This window comes from Melanerpes formicivorus, unplaced genomic scaffold (genome assembly GCF_026170545.1).
Source record: "Melanerpes formicivorus ecotype bairdi unplaced genomic scaffold, bMelFor1.0.p_v2 SCAF_5, whole genome shotgun sequence".
Taxonomy (NCBI): domain Eukaryota; kingdom Metazoa; phylum Chordata; class Aves; order Piciformes; family Picidae; genus Melanerpes; species Melanerpes formicivorus.
In genome coordinates, this window is record NW_027142357.1 from 4,282,492 (window position 1) to 4,301,184 (window position 18,693).

General features: G+C 44.3%; 1 protein-coding gene across 5 annotated transcripts in view; it reads right to left on the minus strand.

Moving 5' to 3' along the window:
- HIBCH (3-hydroxyisobutyryl-CoA hydrolase) overlaps positions 1 to 4,326 on the minus strand; it is a 59,429-nt gene extending 55,103 nt beyond the window's left edge. For 3 of the 5 annotated variants that reach the window (XM_068137910.1, XM_068137912.1, XM_068137908.1), the window contains exons 1-4: positions 4,255 to 4,326; positions 2,892 to 2,934; positions 1,845 to 1,985; positions 551 to 635 (exon numbers count right to left, since the gene is read on the minus strand). In XM_068137910.1, the coding sequence (XP_067994011.1) occupies positions 551 to 635; positions 1,845 to 1,985; positions 2,892 to 2,934; positions 4,255 to 4,292 (307 nt within the window). In that variant the 5' untranslated portion in view covers positions 4,293 to 4,326. Of the gene's footprint in view, positions 1 to 550; positions 636 to 1,844; positions 1,986 to 2,891; positions 2,935 to 3,896; positions 3,981 to 4,254 lie in introns of those variants that run through there. The other 2 variants (XM_068137911.1, XM_068137909.1) reach the window with 1 other exon arrangement.
- Positions 4,327 to 18,693: the final 14,367 nt, after the last annotated feature.

The following is an 18,693-nucleotide window of genomic DNA, read 5'->3' on the forward strand; positions in this document are numbered from 1 at the left end:
CAAATAAACACCATCTGCCCGAGGAGGTGGTGGAGTCACCATCACTGGAGGTGTTCAGGACGAGACTTGATAGGGTGCTTGGTTGCATGGTTTAGTTGGTTGGGTGGTGCTGGATGATAGGTTGGACATGATGATCTTGAAGGTCTCTTCCAACCTGGTTTATTTTATTCTACCAAGGTGTCGTCAGAAATCAGCACAAGTAATCACAGAATGGCTTAGGGTGGAAGGGACCTCAGAGATCCTCTACTCCAACCTCCCTGACATGGGCAGGGATGCCTCTCAACTAGACTCAGCTGCTTAAGGCCTCATTCAACCTGACCTTGAAAACCTTCAGGGAGAAGGCATCCACAACCTCCCTGGGCAACCTATCCCAGAGTTTTACCACACTTATACCAAAGAACTTCATCCTAAGATGCAGTCTGAACCTACTCTCCCTCAGCTTGTGGTGTAGTAAGCCTCTGTTAAGCTGAGTCACAGTAAATAAAGGAAATCAATGCAAAGTAGCAACTGGCAAAGAAAAGTCAAATATTTAAGAGACTATAGTCCTTACCTCTGACATCACCCCCAGCACAAAAAGCTTTTTCTCCAGTTCCCTTTATAATTATTAGACAAGTTTCAGGATCTTGTTCCCAAGTCTAAAAAGAAATAAACATTTCCATGTAAGATTTAAATCTGTGCAAAACCTGCTTTTTTTCTGAATACTTTTTCAAAAAGCAAATCAAACCACACTTAAAAGTTTGTCTTAAAATGAAGTTTGAGAGTTAAATGCTTTTCTGCTACTCCTGTGTCCTGTTCACACCTGACATCAGAGATCAGCAGAGCTGCCTTTCACAGTTCAGAATAACGCCTGAAGAAAGGCAGTGGGACCTGACACAAACTTCAACGGGAACACAATGCTGGGGCAGAAAGCTTCCAATATCTAAAGATACATCAAAAATGTTTCAGACCAAATAATGAAGTGTTTAAATCTAAGATGCATGGCAATGACAACAGCATTTAACTTGTTGGAGTGTTTTGTTGAAATGACTACAACCAGTGCTACTCAAGAACTGGATCAAACCAATTTGTGCATAGATGTTTTGCTAGGTACCAAGACTGTGGTGGGTTTGTTTCTTTTCCTGAGGGAAATACACTGGTAACAAGACTTCAGCAGCAGTGCAACCACAGTGAGAAAAGGATGCCTTTTACAGGCTTTCCCTCCACACTAAAATTATGCTTATATATGTTTATGTATCCCTTATTCAAGTGAGTGTACCCAGATACAAGAAAAACAAGATAGCCAAAAAGCAGGCAACTATCCAACAAATACTGGTATCTAGTAAGTTTGACTTTGCCTATATAATAAATATCATTAACCTAAAAAGCAGTATTTGCATGCTTGAAATTTCATAGCCTGTAGAAACAGTGCCTGCAAATCCACAAATTTCATCTTTAATGAATGACACTGGCAACACCTTCCTTCCCAATGGCTTGTATCTTTTATTTCAGGCATGCAGACTTCCCACAAAACATGCACCCAGTGCAGAGGCAACACCACTACATAGCCTGCTGTGTTACCAAAGGGAACCATAAACCCTGAGTGCTGCTTGCTTTGCATTCAGTTCTGGGTTTAATATGGGTGTCTCTTTATCTATCCAGATGGTAGATTTAACTTTGTTTGACAGCTTATTTCTTTGATGTCTCCTCCTCTAACTTGCTTTAAACTGTTCTTTCCCATCCTATATATCTGGCCAATGCACTCAGAGAGACTTTCATTCCTTCAACCAGTACACCTAGAAGTGTCAGAGTGAGTTTTAAAATTGGTTTTAGGTAACATACAGGTGAGTAGAAGCAAGGCCACTAACCTTTATTTGTGGATAGATTTGTCGGATCATAGAAATATTTATTGCATTGAGAGCCTTGGGTCTATTCAAAGTTATTACTCCTGCACAGCCTTTCTTCTCCAACAACACTTCAGCTGTGGAATCTGTGTGCTTAGACATCTTCTGCACATGCAAAGGCAAATAAATTAAACATATGTCATCAGCCACCTTGAGTAACATACAAGAATTTGCAACATACTCTCAAAGCTCACTGTATAAGATCATAAACCATGCATTTTGTAATTGTACTTGCAAGATTCATTTGCATTTCCTAAACAGTTCTTTCAAAACCATTTTGAGCTCTTTAGAGTACAACAAATTTCAGACAAGCTTTTGAGCCACACACTTTGTTGACAGTGACAATTCATTTAAAAATAAAACAAAGGGGGAAAAAAACCAACAACAAATCCCACAACATAACAAAATACAAAACCAAGGTTCTTTAAGGCTGATATTCTGAAAGTACCTGCCACAATTTAAACAGTAACAGATCCAGGCGTCCCTACTGGCAGTGTGACACTGCAAACCCCAAAGTACACATTGCTTTTTCTGTAAGTGACTTTAGCAGCAGATAAACTGCTGAAGTAGTTTCACAACTGATTTCAAACTCACTGTTGAATATCTAGGAAAAGAACATAGACACTAGCTATAAATGTAGGTAAGGCCAAAATAATTAAGCTTTAATTTACAGTGTAACGGAAACTTGTAGCAAAGTGCTCAAAGATACGGGCAACATTATGCCTGAGCAATAAATGATGGCTTTCACAACCACTGTGAGCAGGCACATTGTAAGTATCATGTGCTGTATCAGGAGAGTTAAGAGTCATAGAATCGGTCAGGTTGGAAAAGACTTCAGAGATCATCGAGTCCAATGTATCACCCAACCCCTCATGACCACTAAACCATGGCCTCAAGCACCACATCCAACCCCTTTTTGAACACCTCCAGGGACAGTGACTCCACCACCTCCCTGGGCAGCACATTCCAATGGCCCAAAAGCTTCCAGCTCGAACAAGATACAGTTCTTACCAAATGTTGTAGTATTACTTGCAGTCTGTTGAGTGGCCTCAGCCTGAAAAAGAAATATTAAAAACACCTAAAACCCCAAACCAGCCGTGCAATCCCCAGACATATGACAGCTCAGTTAAGCAAAGCTGTGTCAGGAAAATTTCTGAAAGCAACCTCCTTTATAAATCCAAGTAACTCCAAGTACAATTTTGATATCAAAACAGTTGGAAACGCCTTACTTAGTAAATAGACAGGAGATGCCCATGCCAACTAATATTTTGAAGTTAGAAGAAGCTGGAAATAATAAGACAAAGAGTTTGGGGGATATGTTCCTATGATACTTAGCAGTGTATGCCTTTAAAAGATTTTCAACCTTTTCCCAGATGAACACTAGCATATTTTGTTGGGGTTTTTTTCACGGTCTTGTAAAAAAACAAGCGTGCCTTTCCAAAGCCTCCGTTACAACATGTCCTTGTGTGTGCACACAAGCGCATAGGCCTTATGTAACAGCTTGAACCAGGCTCCTGCTTCTGTTGCTGACAGGAGATGGCCACGCTGGAACGTTTTGGGAACACGTCACTTTAAGTAATGAGGCTGTTACTTATTAATTATCACGGTACTCCGAGGAAGGAAGACGGCTAACAAGGCCATTCGCTGGAGTTCAGACACATGGCTGCTGTCAACTTTAACGAGCAAGTTTCTCGGCTGCTCGAGAGGACAAACAGAGCCCGGGAACATGCTACATGCCAACAGCCTAGGCTCCTTTTGCAGTACGTGCCCGGTTTAGAACGGGGAAATTAAACCAGGCCTGGCTAATCTACGACTGAATTATTTGTTACACCTGTTCGGGGGGGTTACCATCCGCAGCCTCAGGGGCCTGCCCAAACTACCGCGCCCTGCCGCAGGGCTGAGGGCTCTGCTGGCCCGGCGCCATTTCAAGCCCCCCGGCGCCATTTCAAGCCCCTCAGCGCCAAGCCAGCGAAGCTCTGCCGCTCTTCAGGACAGTCGCAGCCGCCTCCCCATTACCTGGGCAGCGGCCTCAGAACCCGGGCCGCCATGGCAGCAGCCGGCGCGGTCGATCGCCGTCACCGGGACGGGTACGAAAGCGGCGGGCGGGGTAGGACGCATGCGCGGGCAAGCGGCGGGATGGGCTGGGATCCGATCCCCTCTGTTCCACCCCGTTGCGCTCCCTTGCGGCTCAGCGCCCCTCGCTGTGGCGTGCCGCCCGATCCCCTCAGGGGACCCGTCCTACGGCTCCCTCCGAATAGTCCTTTTCGACTCAAGTTAGCGACTAACAAAGGCAGAGTATCCGGCAGACTGCATGGGGTCTGTAAGCAGGGCTGCAGGCCCCTTGCTCAGCAGTTTTAGGATGAGTTTTCCTTACCTTCTCAGGATCTGGGGTGAAACGGTGCTGCGATGCATCCTGGATTAGGGGTGTGAGGGCGCGAGGTGAGGCTGTCCCTTTGTGGGCGAAGCAAATGATGCCGGGTGTAGCAATAATACAAGTTCTGGGGGTTGATGTCCGAGGTAGAGAAAACCTTGGGAGCTGAGCTTTGTGGACTGAAATCGTGTTTTGACAACGTGCTGTTTTCAATGGCTAAACCACTTTCTTAATTTCTCACCTGCTGGGTTGTTTTTTCCCCCCTCATCTTTTACACCTGTGGCCACACCTGTGCTGCCCTCTTAGCTTCTGGCAGAATCATCGTGTTGGTTGGAAAAGACCTCTTAAGATCATTGAGTCCAATCATTATCTAACTCCTAACAAGTCTGGTGCCAAGACAGGTCCCTCAGCACCACATCTGTCTCTTTTAACCATCTCCAGGGATGGGGATTCAACCACCTCCCTGGGGATCCTGTTCCACTGTTGGAGAACCCTTTCAGTTGAAGAAAGTTCTTTAGGTTGGAGATTTCCAACCTAAACGTCTCCTTTTGCAACTTGAGGCCATTTTCCCCATCTCAATCATCATTAAGGGATTAAGGAGCTGCTCTAATGTAACATCCCACCAAAACCTGGTTATCCTAGGAGGTAAATGTAAAGATTAAGCAACTAGCACGGTTACTGCCCTGGCAGTAGCTGCAGGCAGAATTCAGCTAGCACGGTCACTGCCCTGGCAGTAGCTGCAGGCAGAACTGTGAGCTCAAACACTGTGTGCAGTGTAAACAGATACAGAAGTTGTGACCAGGAAATTTGCCATTTTAAAAAACAGATAAGATTAAGGCATGTGAGAATTTATGGACATCATAATAGGAGTCTATAATGCTAAATTAACTTTTGATTTCAGTAACTATGCCAGACCTGATTTTTCTAGGCTGGCGCATACCAGCATGAGACTGATACTGAAAGTGTGATGAACCATGGAGTAAATGAGAATACAGTGCAGCAGGCAGAAATGTAGCTTCATCACCTCACGACATAGCAAGTTCTTAGCATTGGCTGCCTGGATTCACATTCATATTTAACAAAAACAAAAATAATCTTAAACCCTTGTAGCAAAATTACTTTGCTGGAGCAAAAAAAATCCCAGCTGGCTGAAGCACTTCTAGAGACGTCCCCAGGGGGCAACCTTGCTCTTCGTTTCAAGAAACCATTCAGCCCCCCCTTGATGAATCTCTCCTCTGTATTGGCATTTCTGTTGCAGTAACTCTCAGAGTATATTAAGTTTGGTTGTAAAAATCTTAAACTGAATAGGCAGGGGAAAAAAATAATTATTTTTTCTGTATGATGCAGTCTCAGTTTTCAATCTTGTACACTGTGAACCAAACAGGACATGAGGTGCTTTTGCATGTACTGGGAGACTTTACTGCAAACTGATTAATTGCAGAATTCATCAGATAAATCCAGACAATGGGAACTTTTACCTACTGGTGATATGTTCATCAAGGATGCAGCCTATTAGTGTCTTCTTTGTATACTGTTCCACTGCAAGTACAGTGAAATTAAATCTAACCCTGTCTAAATAACACCAGATTACCATACTTAGGATAACTGCATCTCTCATCCAGGAATAACCCAATCAAGGGAAGTTTAACAAAGGGGAGTTTAATAAGCAGGCAGCATTTTTGTATTTCCTATGTCTGAAAGTCATTTTTCAGACAAATATGAACTGAACCTTTCTGAAGGGTAATCTTTTTAGAAGTGTGGTTGTGGAAATGAAGAAATCAGCTTGTGGAGGCTAACCTTGGGTAAGAGCAGGTGGAGGCCTCTGCAAAGCTCTTAATAAATTCCACCTGCACATGGTGCACATGGGCAAGGCTGTGAACAGGACATGATTACATAGAGATGGCTGTTTCTAGAGTCCAAAATAGAAGTCAGTGGTCTGATTCATCTTTCATTTGAGATGATTTTAATCTTTTCCCCCTTCCTAGCTTAAGTATAAATTACGGTGTAGACCCTCTCTTTGCTGTCTTCCACCTGTATGTCTGCTTTAGAACAACAGTGAGGCCTGCTCATTTATACACAGTGAAGTACCAGAAAGCATTGCCTTGCCACAGACACTGATTCCTTTCCATGGTACTGACACAATTTACATTTCATGTTTTCTTTAAATTGTTTCCCTTTTAAAATACTATGTGGTTTCAAGAAGGAATGGTGACAGAAAAAGCCATTTTTTTTCTTGAGCCAGGTGTTCTTCATTTTAAAACATGCTGGAGATGGGTTGACTTTACCTATTTTATTTTTTTTTTGGGGTGGGGGGCAGGTAGGGAGGTGGCAGGTGTTAGCAAATGGCAATTTTCTCACAGCCAGCAAGGCAGTTCAAAAAGAACTGGGATGTCATTCTAGGCTGCACACCTAGTTAATTTTTTTCCCTTTTTTTTCCCAAGTGAAATATCAAACTGAAAATGTTTTCTAAAAAGTGAATAAAAGGTTTCTATAAGCAAGAAATAGGAAAACAGAGTGAAAATCATAGAGTCACAGAATGTTAGGCGTTGAAAGGGACCTCTAGAGATCACCGAGGCCAAGCCCCACTGCCAGAGCAGGATCACCTGGAGCAGGTCACACAGGAACACATCCTGGCAGGTTTTGAATGTCTCCTGAGAAGGAGACTACAAAACTACTCTGGGCAGCCTGTTCCAGGGCTCTGGCACTCTCACAGTGAAAAATTTTGTCTTTATGTTCATGTGGAACCTCCTCTGCTCCTGCCTGCACCAGTTGCCCCTTTGTCCTATTGTTGGACATAACTGAGCAGAGCCTAGCTCCCTCCTCCTGAGGCTGAAGTGACCCTGGAGCAAGGAGGGAGCAGCCTCTTCTCCTTGGTGGCAAGCAACAGGACTAGAGGAAATGGTTACAAGCTGTGCCAGGGGAAGTTTAGGCTGGATATATTTCAGTTAAGATGGGAATATTTCTTCACTGGAAGGGTTCTCAAACATTGGAATGGTCTGCTCAGGGCAATGCTGGAGTCACCATCTCCAGGGGTGTTCAGGCAGCATGTGGACCTGGTGCTTAGGCACATGGTTTGGTGTTGACCCTTCAGTGCTGAATTGAAGGTTGAACTGTATGATCTTTGAGGTCTCTTCCAACCAGATATATTCTGTAATTTTGAGACACTTGTCCTTCACATATTCATAAACATGAATGAGGTCTCTTCGCAGTCTCCTCCAAGCTAAACAGCCCCAGCTCCCTCAGCCTTTCCTCACAAGGGAGACATTCCATTTCCTCCATCATCTTTGTGGCTCTGCACTGGACTCTTTCAAGCAGTTCCCCGAGGTCCTTTTTGAACTGAGGAGCCCAGAACTGGACACAGATGTGGCCTCAGCAGGGCAGAGCAGAGGGGGAGAAGAACCTCTCTCAACCTACGAACCACATCCCCTCTAATCCACCCCCAGGATCCCATTTGGCCTTCTTGGCATGAGGACACATTGCTGGCTTATGGTTATCCTTCTGTCCACGAGGACCCCTACACTGGTCTCCAACAGGTCAGTCCCCAACCTATACTGGTCCAGGGAGTTGTTCTTTCCCCCTTGTTGTTTTTTATTAAATATGAAAATAAGTCATGTGAGAATAAGTGAAATGACCTTTAACCAGGGAGTTTATAGATGATGTTACTAATATAAAAGAGGGCTGTGGGAGATTGGATATACATGGAACTCAGGGAATGTAATTGCAATAGCCAGAAGGATAGGCAGCTTGCAGTTCCTCCACTTAGAGAGATTTCTTGACAGTGTTTTTCAGCAGGTTTGGGAAGAGAAAACAAATTGCAGACTGTAGGAGGACTTTAGAACTGAGCAGATGTTTTCAGGTTTTGTTTCTGGGGCTTTTTGGTTTCTTTTCCAGAAGAAAACACAACTTTGAAATGTGGGAGCTCTTCCCGAGGAGGATTCCAAGAGCATCTCTGATGTGTACTCTATGCCACTTACATACCCCTAATTAATCCTTCATTTGTACCTCTCCCTTTGCCTCTGAGAGCTCCTGGTGTAGTTCACCAAGACTAGATGATAAATGGTACAATAATTCATTGTGTCCTGTTTTCCTGCTTTCAGGCTTGCTGTAAATTTAATCTTTTCATCTGCTGGCCTAACAGCCTCCAGTTTCTCTGTGTGGGTAGTAGCTGCATCTTTGCAGTGTATGAAGGTAAGGAAAAATGACTCTGTGAAGGTTTGAGGAATAGAATGGTTATTACTATTGTGGCAAACAATTCTTGGATTGTTTTTCCTCTGTCCAAGCTCAGGTGACAATACTCTAAAATGCCTCCACTAATGACAGAGGTTCAAATGTTCCTTGCACCAGTGCGATCACCAAGTGCTAAAGGCTTAGATCTGCCATGGAGAGTCTTCCACTGGTATCAGTGAGAGTAGAAGTAGACTTAAAATAAGTGGAAAAATGAATCTTTTTCCACTCTCTACTAAGCTTGGCCAGGGAAAGACTGAACCAGAGGAAATGCATCTGTAATATGGAGAAGCAGATTTTTGCCTTTGTCTGCAACATGAGTGATCCCCTGGGAACACTGTGCCTTCCCCAGGGCTTCTGGTCAAAGACTTCAGATAATGCCTCCATGAAGTCATAGATTTGGGATGAGAGCACAGCTAATGGCACACAGTAGTGAATTGCTTCAGTAAAAAGTGTGTTTGAGGGTAAAATCACACTTTTCCCCCACCCCCCTTTCTTACCAGTTAATTTGCATCTTATCAGTGGGGAACTAGAAGTGTTTGGAAAAGGATGAAAGCAAATCCATAATGAAACTGTGTGAGTGAAGTAATTTCCATTTTCTTTCGGCCTCAGAGGGCACTGTAGGGAAAGTGTGTGGGTGGCTGGGTGCTGCTGCAGACGCTGCGGTGCTGATGAGGCTGGGAGAGAGGCCCCAGGCAAGGTCCATCCACCAGTGGGTTCCTGCCCTCCCACCGCCCCGGCTTAGATTTACCTCTGGCGCTGCATCCACCCTGGCAGCACCCCCTTAGGTTAGACAGGACCCTGGGCAAACACCCTCCTACATCTTTCTTCCCTGCTGCCACAAGCAATCTGTCACTCCTCCCCTCGAACCACCCTCCACCCACGTACAAACCCAGAACTGTAAGGAACGCCCTCTTCCCTCCCCTCTTCCCTCCCCACGGGTCTGTTCTTTTTCGTGGGTGAAAAATGCTCTCTTCCAGAGATCCTGGTCAGCCCTGAATTTGGCTTTGAGACCCAAGCTCTTTGATACCTTTTAGGGTCACAGCTTGGAGAGCTGTGCTTGCAGATCTATTGTGTTAGTTTTTCATTTGCATATAATTGCATATGTGCGGGTGGGAAGGGGCTATTTGCTTCCCACTTGCTTTGATATGCCTCCCTTCCTAAGAGGACTGCTTCCTTCCCTTCCTGCTCCCGGCCTCCCACGCATCCAGCGATGAGAAATGCTGCAGAAAACTGACCAGCTACCAACCCGCCCACCTGAGGAGGAGGAGCACTAGCAGCAGCAGCAGCACATTTCTCTCTCAGCTTTTTAAACACGGTTAAAAAGAGCTGTGGCGTGGGTGGAAATAGCTGTAGGGAGTGTGTGTGGGAATGGGGCCAAAAGAAAGTGAATTTTCTCTTGGTAGGACAGTTAACTTCTAGTGGACCAGAAAAATCCCCCAAGGATATCTTGCTGCTGAGGGTGGTTTTGGATGTATAATTAGTTTTTAAGGTTATGTTTCTCAGGTCTGGAAAGAATGCAGCTGAGTTTCTTTGTCCCTGGTAGTGCAAGTGGTGGAACAGTGGTAGCCAGCACACTGCTCAGGGAAGCTTGCTTATCAAGTGGTGTTTTGTTGTTGTTGTTTTGTCGGTTTTTTTTTCCCACCTGCTTAGCAAATGATGTTTCATTGCACCCCTTGTGCCATCACATCTCTTGTTCTGGTCATGATGCATATGCTTGATTCTATGAGAGTCAGAGCTGCCTGTATGTAGGAAGAGAAAGAGGCATGTGGTTGTCACACAGTGTAGCTATGTATTTCGAAATACCATCCCTGTTGGACCTCTTGAAATAGCACTATCCCAGAATATCAGTTAATTCAAGATTCACTCTAAATTTGTGCTTCTATAAGAGATTAAATTCAAGCTTATTTACGTGGTAAAAGATGTTATTTGAGGTGCTTTGCTTGTATTATATTAAAATAGCAGTGAAACTAGTACAGGAAAATAGAACTTGTAAGACTAGTGGTGTAGAGTGCAAAGTGCTGCTGCTGCTTAAGCAATCTCACAGACTCCCAGAACCAAGGGTACAGAACAGCTTTCAGGTCCTGATTTGGTTTGACCTAGCTGTCTGGAGTACAGGTTTTACAATATGTAATCCCAACCTGTCCTAGTTTGCTATCCTAGTTTGAGATTGTTACATGCATTCTTCTCAATCCAAAGCTCTACCTAGACATTTATTTTGGTTAGATTTCTCATCAGCATCAGACTTTCCATGTATATTACGATCATAGAATCTCAGAAAGGTTTGGGTTTCAACATTCTTGCCATGGGCAGGGACACCTCCTACTAGACCAGGTTGCTCAAGACCCCATCCAACCTAGCTTTCAACACTTCCAGGCTTGGAGCCTCCACCACTTCTCAGGGCAACCTGTTCCAGTACCTCACCATCCTCATCACAGGGATGAATTTCATCTTAACATCTAATCTAAATCAAACTCCTTCCAGTTTGAAGCTGTTACCTCTCAGCCCGTCCCCACATGGCTTTGTAGAAAGTCCTTCCCCAGCTCTTCTGTAGGCCCCCTTGATCCAGCATCTTCTTTCAAGATGTGTTCCCTAATGGTTCAGATACAGTAACAGCCAGTTAATGAACTGTGACTCTCATGCTTAGGGCATGTGATTTTCCCCTAGTGAGATGATATTTGCCTGTTTTTAGCCCTGTGCAGTAACTTCCTTCATGGAACAGGAGTGCACACTGAAGTGTGAAATCCTGTCACAAGGCAACTTGCCTTCCAGTCGAGACACAGCAGTTTGCCAGCCTCGTTTCACAGGACCACACAGATAAAGTGCAGTAGGGAACTGGTCTCACCGACTTCAGTGCCTCCTCCCCTGCCAGCCTATCTCCTGTAGCTCTGGGAGATCTTACCCTAAAGCAAGAATTAAAAATGCAGGTTTAGTTCCTACAGTGATGAGCTCAGAAACAAAGGAAGTTGTGAGTAAGGCTAATTAACACATCTGCATGTGACACAACATAAGAATCAGCTGATGGATTTATGTTAGAACAGTATGAATAGAGATATAACCTCAATGGAACTTCTTATCCTGGCATTTTAGAAGTCTTGGTACTAAATGGTGATTAATATTTTAAATATATCCTTATAAGCTTCCATTGAATCTTGTGTAACTCACCATCATCATCTGCTGCCATTGGGTAGCAGCCCTGAGGATGAACAATACTCCAAGTAGGAAGTTCATGTCACTTGCCTGATTTCCTTTAAAACATTGCAGCAATTCCTTTGGCAGCAGCATTTTGAAGCACTGTTGGCTCACTTGTAACCCTGTCTCTCATTTAACTTTGGTTCATTTAACTTTAAAGGTAGTGCTTTGCCTACCTTTCATATCAATGAATGCACATCAGATTTCAAATGCAGCTTACATTCTTTTCTTGCCAACTACTGTTAGCCTGGAATTTTCCTTCTATGATCCATTGTGAGAAGAATGATATTATTCCAGAAGCAGTGGAAAAAAAATTAACAAAACCTTTTTAATCATTAAAAACCTATTTTAGGAGCTTGGCTCTGGGTGGAACATTCCTGTTGGCCTCCCTGTGTAATCTGGTGTAGGTGATCCTGCTCTGGCAGGAGGATTGGACTAGATGATCTTTTGAGGTCCCTTCCAGCCCCTGAAATTCTGTGATCTATTGTTCAGCTGGAATGTTACACACTTTGATGTTGAGCTATCTAGTCCTGAACCCTTCTTTCTTGAGGGTTGTAGTAAACATCTTCTTACCTCACTTTGTTTCAGTCAGAATCAGTGAGCTAAGCACAAAAGCATTTGATGGTAATTAGTAGCTTTCTGACAGTCCAGGGATTTGAGTGGCACCTGGAGCACCTCAGATGTTTATTTTAAGAATTTGTTGCTCCAAATTAAAGAGAGGCTCTTCAGCAGGGCAGTTTGGCTGACAGAGTGACAGTCAGGATCTTATTAAATGGATGTGTGTGTATTCAAACCTTTCCATGCTACTCATCTGACGCCCCACACGGGTATTCATTTTCACTTGGAAAGATCTACATTTGATTTGAAAAGTCACTATTAAGAATGTTTTTCAAAAATTCCTTCTATTTTACTAGATTCTGGGGTACAAATAAAACTGTTCATCAAAATAATGCCTTTGGAGAACATTGCCTAGGGAAAGAACTCATTGAATGCTACAAATGATGTGGCTGACTGGAACAATTAAAAATGAGAGGGGAAAAAATAAAAAGTAGGTAGGCAAAATAAATCACAGTATCACACAGAATGGTGGGGGTCAGAAGGAACCTCTGGAGATCATCTAGCCCAACTCCCCTGATAAAGCAGGGTCACACCTGGGCAGGTTTGCAATCTCTCCAGAGCAGGAGACTCCACAACCTCTCTGGGCAGCCTCATCCGGTATATTGGCATCTGCACAGCAAAGTTTTTTTTTTCTCATGCTTAGGTAGAACTTGCTGTGTTCTAATTTGTGCCCCCTGCCCCTTGTCCTGTCACTGGGCACCGCTGAAAAGAGCCCAGCCCCATCCTCTTGATCCCCACCCTTACACGTATTGATCAGTCTGCTCTTCTCCAGGCTAAACAGCCCCAGGTCCCTCAGCTTGTCATAGAGGTGCTCCAGTCCCCTCAGCAAAGACTTGTAGCCTCTGCTGGACCCTCTTCAGACTCTTGAACTGGGGAGCCCAAAAATGGACCCAGTAATCCAGATGTGTTTAATCTGGGGCACAGTATCACAGTATCACCAAGGTTGGAAGAGACCTCAAAGATCATCGAGTCCAACCTGTCACCACAGACCTCATGACTAGACCATGGCAGCAAGTGCTATGTCCAATCCTCTCTTGAACACCTAGAGGGGGAGGAGACCCTCCCTTGACCTGCTGGCTAAAAGCTTCTTAATGCACCCCAGGATACCACTGATTTTGTGGCCACAAGAGCACATTTCTGGCTCACAGTGATTTTTTTTTTTGTCCACCACCACTCCCAGGTTCTTCTCTATGGAGCTTCATTCCATCAGTCCCTGACCTGTTCTAGTGCAGGGAGTTATTCTTCCCCAGGAGCAGGACTCTCTGCTTGCCCATGTTGAACTTCATGAGGTCCCCATATAGAGTCCTTTAGGCTATTGAAAAAAAAACCCCACCATCTCTGATTGCTGCTCTCCTGTTCTGTGTGTGTCAGTATCAGGGATCAGCCTCCAGCTTGGGCTATTTGCGAGGAAATGCTTGCTTCAGTGCAACTCAGTTTACCAGCCCTGTGTGTAATTATTAACCCAATGGGAAGGACCTGTAGCAAGTCAGAAGGAAAAGTGTTTTTTACAAAGAAATAGGGTCATCCTGGAACACAAACACTTCAAATGGAAGTGGCAGAGTACTTGGTTCCTAGAGCCCCCACTCAGGGAGTATTCTTTCCCAGGGATCCACTGCATGGTGAAGAAAGGCAGTGGCAGCCATGGCAGGGCACAGTATAGATCTAAGTTCTTCACAAGGAAGTACATGGTCTCTGGTAATGTTAGTTCCTCGCTGTAATCTCAATCTTCCTTCTGCCCCATGGCTTGCATGATTGCATTGGTTCTTCTGTCCAGACATTGGCAGTGCCACCTCTTCTCTCATCATCTCTCTGTGACAGCAAGACTGGAACAGAGGTTCATGCTGCTTAGAGCAGGATATGGGAATGTATAATTTCAGAAATAACACGCAACACAGTGTGATTTAGTCATACTTTGACACACCTCTGTCTGCCAAGAAAAATGCACTGCCTTACAGAGCTGTTGCTAAGAGCACTCCTCCCTCCAGGCTCTAGGAGTGAGAAGATGCTTTATTGTATGGTTAGCTGCAGGAGTTAACAGCAGGGTTTCAATCTGGGAACTGCCAAGATATTAAAGCACACAAATCTGTTGCTTGAATTAAGGGCTGAGCTTCTGCTTAGGAGATGTAGCTCCATGTAGAATTAGCCTAGGGCATGATTTCATAGATTTGAGACAATTTGAAAAGCCATTCTGTTGACATTTGTATTGTAAAGGGGGGAAAAAAAAAAAATTAAGATGTTGTTTTGGCCAGCTCCAAGAAGAAAGGTCTTTTCTTTGGCTTATGTGAAAGCTCAACAGTTTTCTAAGAAAGAAGTTGGGGAAAAAAAAATCAAAGAAAAATCCAGTTTCAGTCTGAAATCATAGAATAGCTTTAGGTTGAGAGGGACCTTTCAAGGTCATCTAGTCCAACCTCCCTGCCCTGACTGAGCAGGCACATCCTCATTTAGAGCAGGTTCCTCAGAATTCCAAACAACCTGACCTGGAATGGTTCCAGGGATGTGGTTTCTACCACCTCTCTGCCAAGGTTTCACCACCATCACTGTACAAAATTCTTCCTTCTATCTAATCCAAATCTCCCCCTTTTAGTTTCAATCCATCACACCTTGTCCTGTCACAACAGGCCCTCCTAAAAACTCTGTTCCCAGCTTTCCACTTGGCCCTTTATACATCCTGAAAGGCCACAATAAGGTGTCTCTGGATCCTTCTGTAGTCTGAACAACCTCAACTCTCTCAGCCTGTCCTTGCAGCAGAGGTGCTCCAGCCTTCAGGGGAGGAGAGGGGAGGGGAGAAAAGAGGAGAGGCTCTTTTTTCCTAAACAAATAACCTAACAATGGCTTCACTGCAAGCCTGTAGTGCTCTCAGCTGCTACCCATCTCTACAGGAGGATACAAGGGATTCTTTTAGCCCAGGACAAACAAATCCATGCTGTATTAAAATGTCTGTCTTTTTTTTTTTTTTCCCTAAGAAAAGATCCAACCTATCTGAGAATTTTCCACCTGCTTCAGTTTTTAAGTGGAAAGAACAAACCAAAGCAATACAATATTTACCCAAGTAAAAACACCAAACTTTTATCAGGTCCTCCAGCAGAGTTTCAGGAGGTTGCAAGGTTTTTCAACAAGCAGTCGGCTTTCTGCTTCACAGTAACTCCTTTGCTTCTGTCAGTTGCTCTCAACAAGCCCTCATAATGCTTGTAGGTAATAGAATTACCTGCAACAAAATTACTGTAACAACAGATTGTGACTTCGTCCCAGCATAATAACAGCCAGAAGCACATCTCTCAGGAGTTAAGTGGAGTTATTTCAAGAAGGTGAAAGGAAAACATCCTCCCTAGAAGATGTCTCTTCATCTTATACCTAGAAACTTTTTGCCAAAGATTTCAGTGCCCTGTGCTGTGTAACCTTCACCTTTCTTGTTCAGGAAGGGGGACTGTGTCTAGCTGTGTCTTAACCTTCCACTCCTCATAGGATGTGGGCAGTATTTACCTGTCTGATAAAAACCCCATAGTTCAGCCTTGTTTTAAACTGCTTCAACTTGGAAAGTTCAACAACAGTTTGGTTCACTTTCTGTCTCTGTTTTCCAGACAGGTCCGAGTTAATTAGTAGCTAACTTTCCAGTGGCCATTTCCTCCTTTCAAGATTTTTTGTATATAAACCATGTGTTATTTGTTCAGCCACTGTTGTCACAAGGAGATCACCTTCACCCAGCTCAGAGTCCAAAGGTTTACCAGGTATTTTTAGCTCATAAATCTAAAGCATAGACAGGCTTTGTAAACCAGTTCCTGCATTCTAGTTTAGTGCTACTGCATTGGCTTAAAATTCAGTGCTGTTGGGTCAAAATTTAAACTATATTGCAGTCTGGTGCCTTGAGAAGTCTTCTCCAGCAATGCTGTTTGGAATGGTAGTTGATGCTGAAGTTACTGATTTAGAAAGCAAGAGAGGCACAGAAGGTAGTCAGGCAACCTGTGTGTCATGTGCAAGTTTCGTCCATGTACGTTTTGATTGGTGCAGTTGACACTGCACCAGATGGGTGGGATAACATCCAGAGGGGCCCGGAGAAGCTTGAGAAGTGGCCTTCTAGAGGTTCAAAAAGGCCAAGTGCCAAGTCCTACACATGGGTTGGGGCAATCCCTGCTCTCAATACAGACTGTGGGATGATGTAATTGAGAGCAGCCCTGTGGAGAAAGACTTGGAGGTACTGGTGTATGGAAAAGCTGGATGTGAGCCAACAATGTGCACACAGCCCAGAAGCCAGCTGCATCCAAAGCAGTGTGGGAAGCAGGTCAAGGGAGTGGATTCTGCCCCTCTGCTCTGGTGAGACCTCACCTCGAGTAGTGTCCAGCTCTGAAGTTCTCAGCAACAGAAGGACGTAGAATTGTTGGAGCAGGGCCAGCTGTTTCAGTGTTCCACCCTCATTGTAAAGAACTTCCTCCTTGTGTCTAACCTGAATCTGCTTTGCTCCAGTTTCAAACCATTGCTCCCTGTCCTATCACTACAAGCCCTTCTAAACAGTCTCTTCCCAGCTTTCCTATAGGTCCCCTTCAGAGATTGAAATACAGCTATAAGGTCTTCCCAGAGCCTTCTCTTCTCCAGGCTGAACAGGCACATCTCAGCCCATCTGAAGAGGTGCTCCAGCCCTCTGATCATCTCTGTGGCCTGGTCCAGCAGGTCCGTGTCTGTATTGCGCTGGGGACCCCAGAGTTGGACACAGTGCTTCAGCTGAGGTGTCAGAAGAGCAGAGAGGCAGAATCACCTCTCTTGACCTCCTGGCCACGCTTCTTTTGTTGCAGCCCAGGATGTTAGTGGCCTTCTGGGCTGCAAGTACACATTGTTGGCTCATGTCCAGTTTCTCATCCATCAGCACCCTCAAGTTCTTTTCTGCAGGGCTGCTCCTGTCTCCTCCTAGCTTCATTTGATGTTCCCTAATCCATGCAAGAGAAAAAAAAGCAAATTAACCTACTTTCTCCAGTGCATGACTTTGTAAATCTATATCCCTGCTAAGATGCCTCCTTTCCTGACTGGTGAAATATAGACTACTTGGCTCTTCCAAGCACAGAATTCATTCCAAACTTCTGAGCACTTCTCTGAACCCTTTCCAAATCTAATATATTCTTTTTTGAAACAAGGAGACCATACTGATCTCTTCACCCCTCCCCCCCAAATTCATATGGGATCTATGTCTGAAAAATCCATTTATTATGCTAAAATAGAATTCTTTCTTTGCAATTGGTTTTGCACTTAACAGTCTTTCTCTTTTTTTGTCCCCCCTTTGACAGCTTTGAACCTTATGGTAATAAACAGCTGATGCCACACTGTAGCAATACAAAGAATCCTCAGGGAGCTTGGTTTTACCTCCTAAAAGTGGAGAAAATTTGCCCAACCCTGCAGGCAACAGACTTTTTCTCAACTATGAATAGATGAAGGGGAAGAGAGGAGAAAGAAGAAAAGGAATTAGTAAATGAATTTAAAAAAACCCTTTAGGATTGATAGTTGATGTGCTGGTTTAGGAAGGCATAGGGAAAAATAGTGTTACACAGACAAAAAACTAGTTTTTTGTTCTGCTTTTTGTCACCTTCCTCTCTGTTGTGTTTCTTTTCCTCTCTTTTCCCACCCAACTGTTTCAAAGGCATCTCCTTCCAATGATGCATCAATTTTCTGTCTGCTTGAGGTTTAGAAATAGCTGAACTGTTATAAATAGATCCCAATCTGCAGGAGACAAAGGGAATGGAAATCTTGTAAAAAGTTAGATGGAAAAAAAAAAAATGTAGATGTGGATTGAGATTCAGATGTCTCCCAGAGTGGAAGTACTCACTTTGAGATGCTTTATTAACTGCTGCACAGGAACTCGTGCTCCTTGTGCAGCAGCAGGGAACAACCAGGTGGAACCAGGTGGTACTTTTGGTCTCAGTGCCAAGCAGAGAATGACATCCAACCCTGTCTCCAGGAGCTGACAGAAGAAGGCACCTTGCAGTTCCTTACTGTGAAGCTAAAAGAGAGCAGGCAATTAAATATTGCAACCCCTTAGAGCCACTAAATTGGAATGTTTCACTTTGGCATTGGAATTGTTTTGGAAGTACTGATGCACTCCTAATTGTTAGCCTTGTGGGATTAAGTGCACCCTCAGAAAGTTTATTGGCAATGCCAAGCTGTGTGGTCAACATGCTGGAGGGAAGGGATGGCATCCAGAGGGACCTTGACAGGCTTGAGAGGTGGGCCTAAGCCACTTTCATGAAGTTCAACAAAGCCAAGTGCAAGGTCCTGCACCTGGGTCAGTGCAATGGCAAGCACAAAGGCAGACTAGGTGGAGAGTGGATGGAAAGTAGTCCTGAGGAGAAGGACTGGGGACACTGGTGGATGAAAAGCTCAATGTGAGCCAGCAATGTGTGCTCACAGACCAGACACCAGCTGTACCCT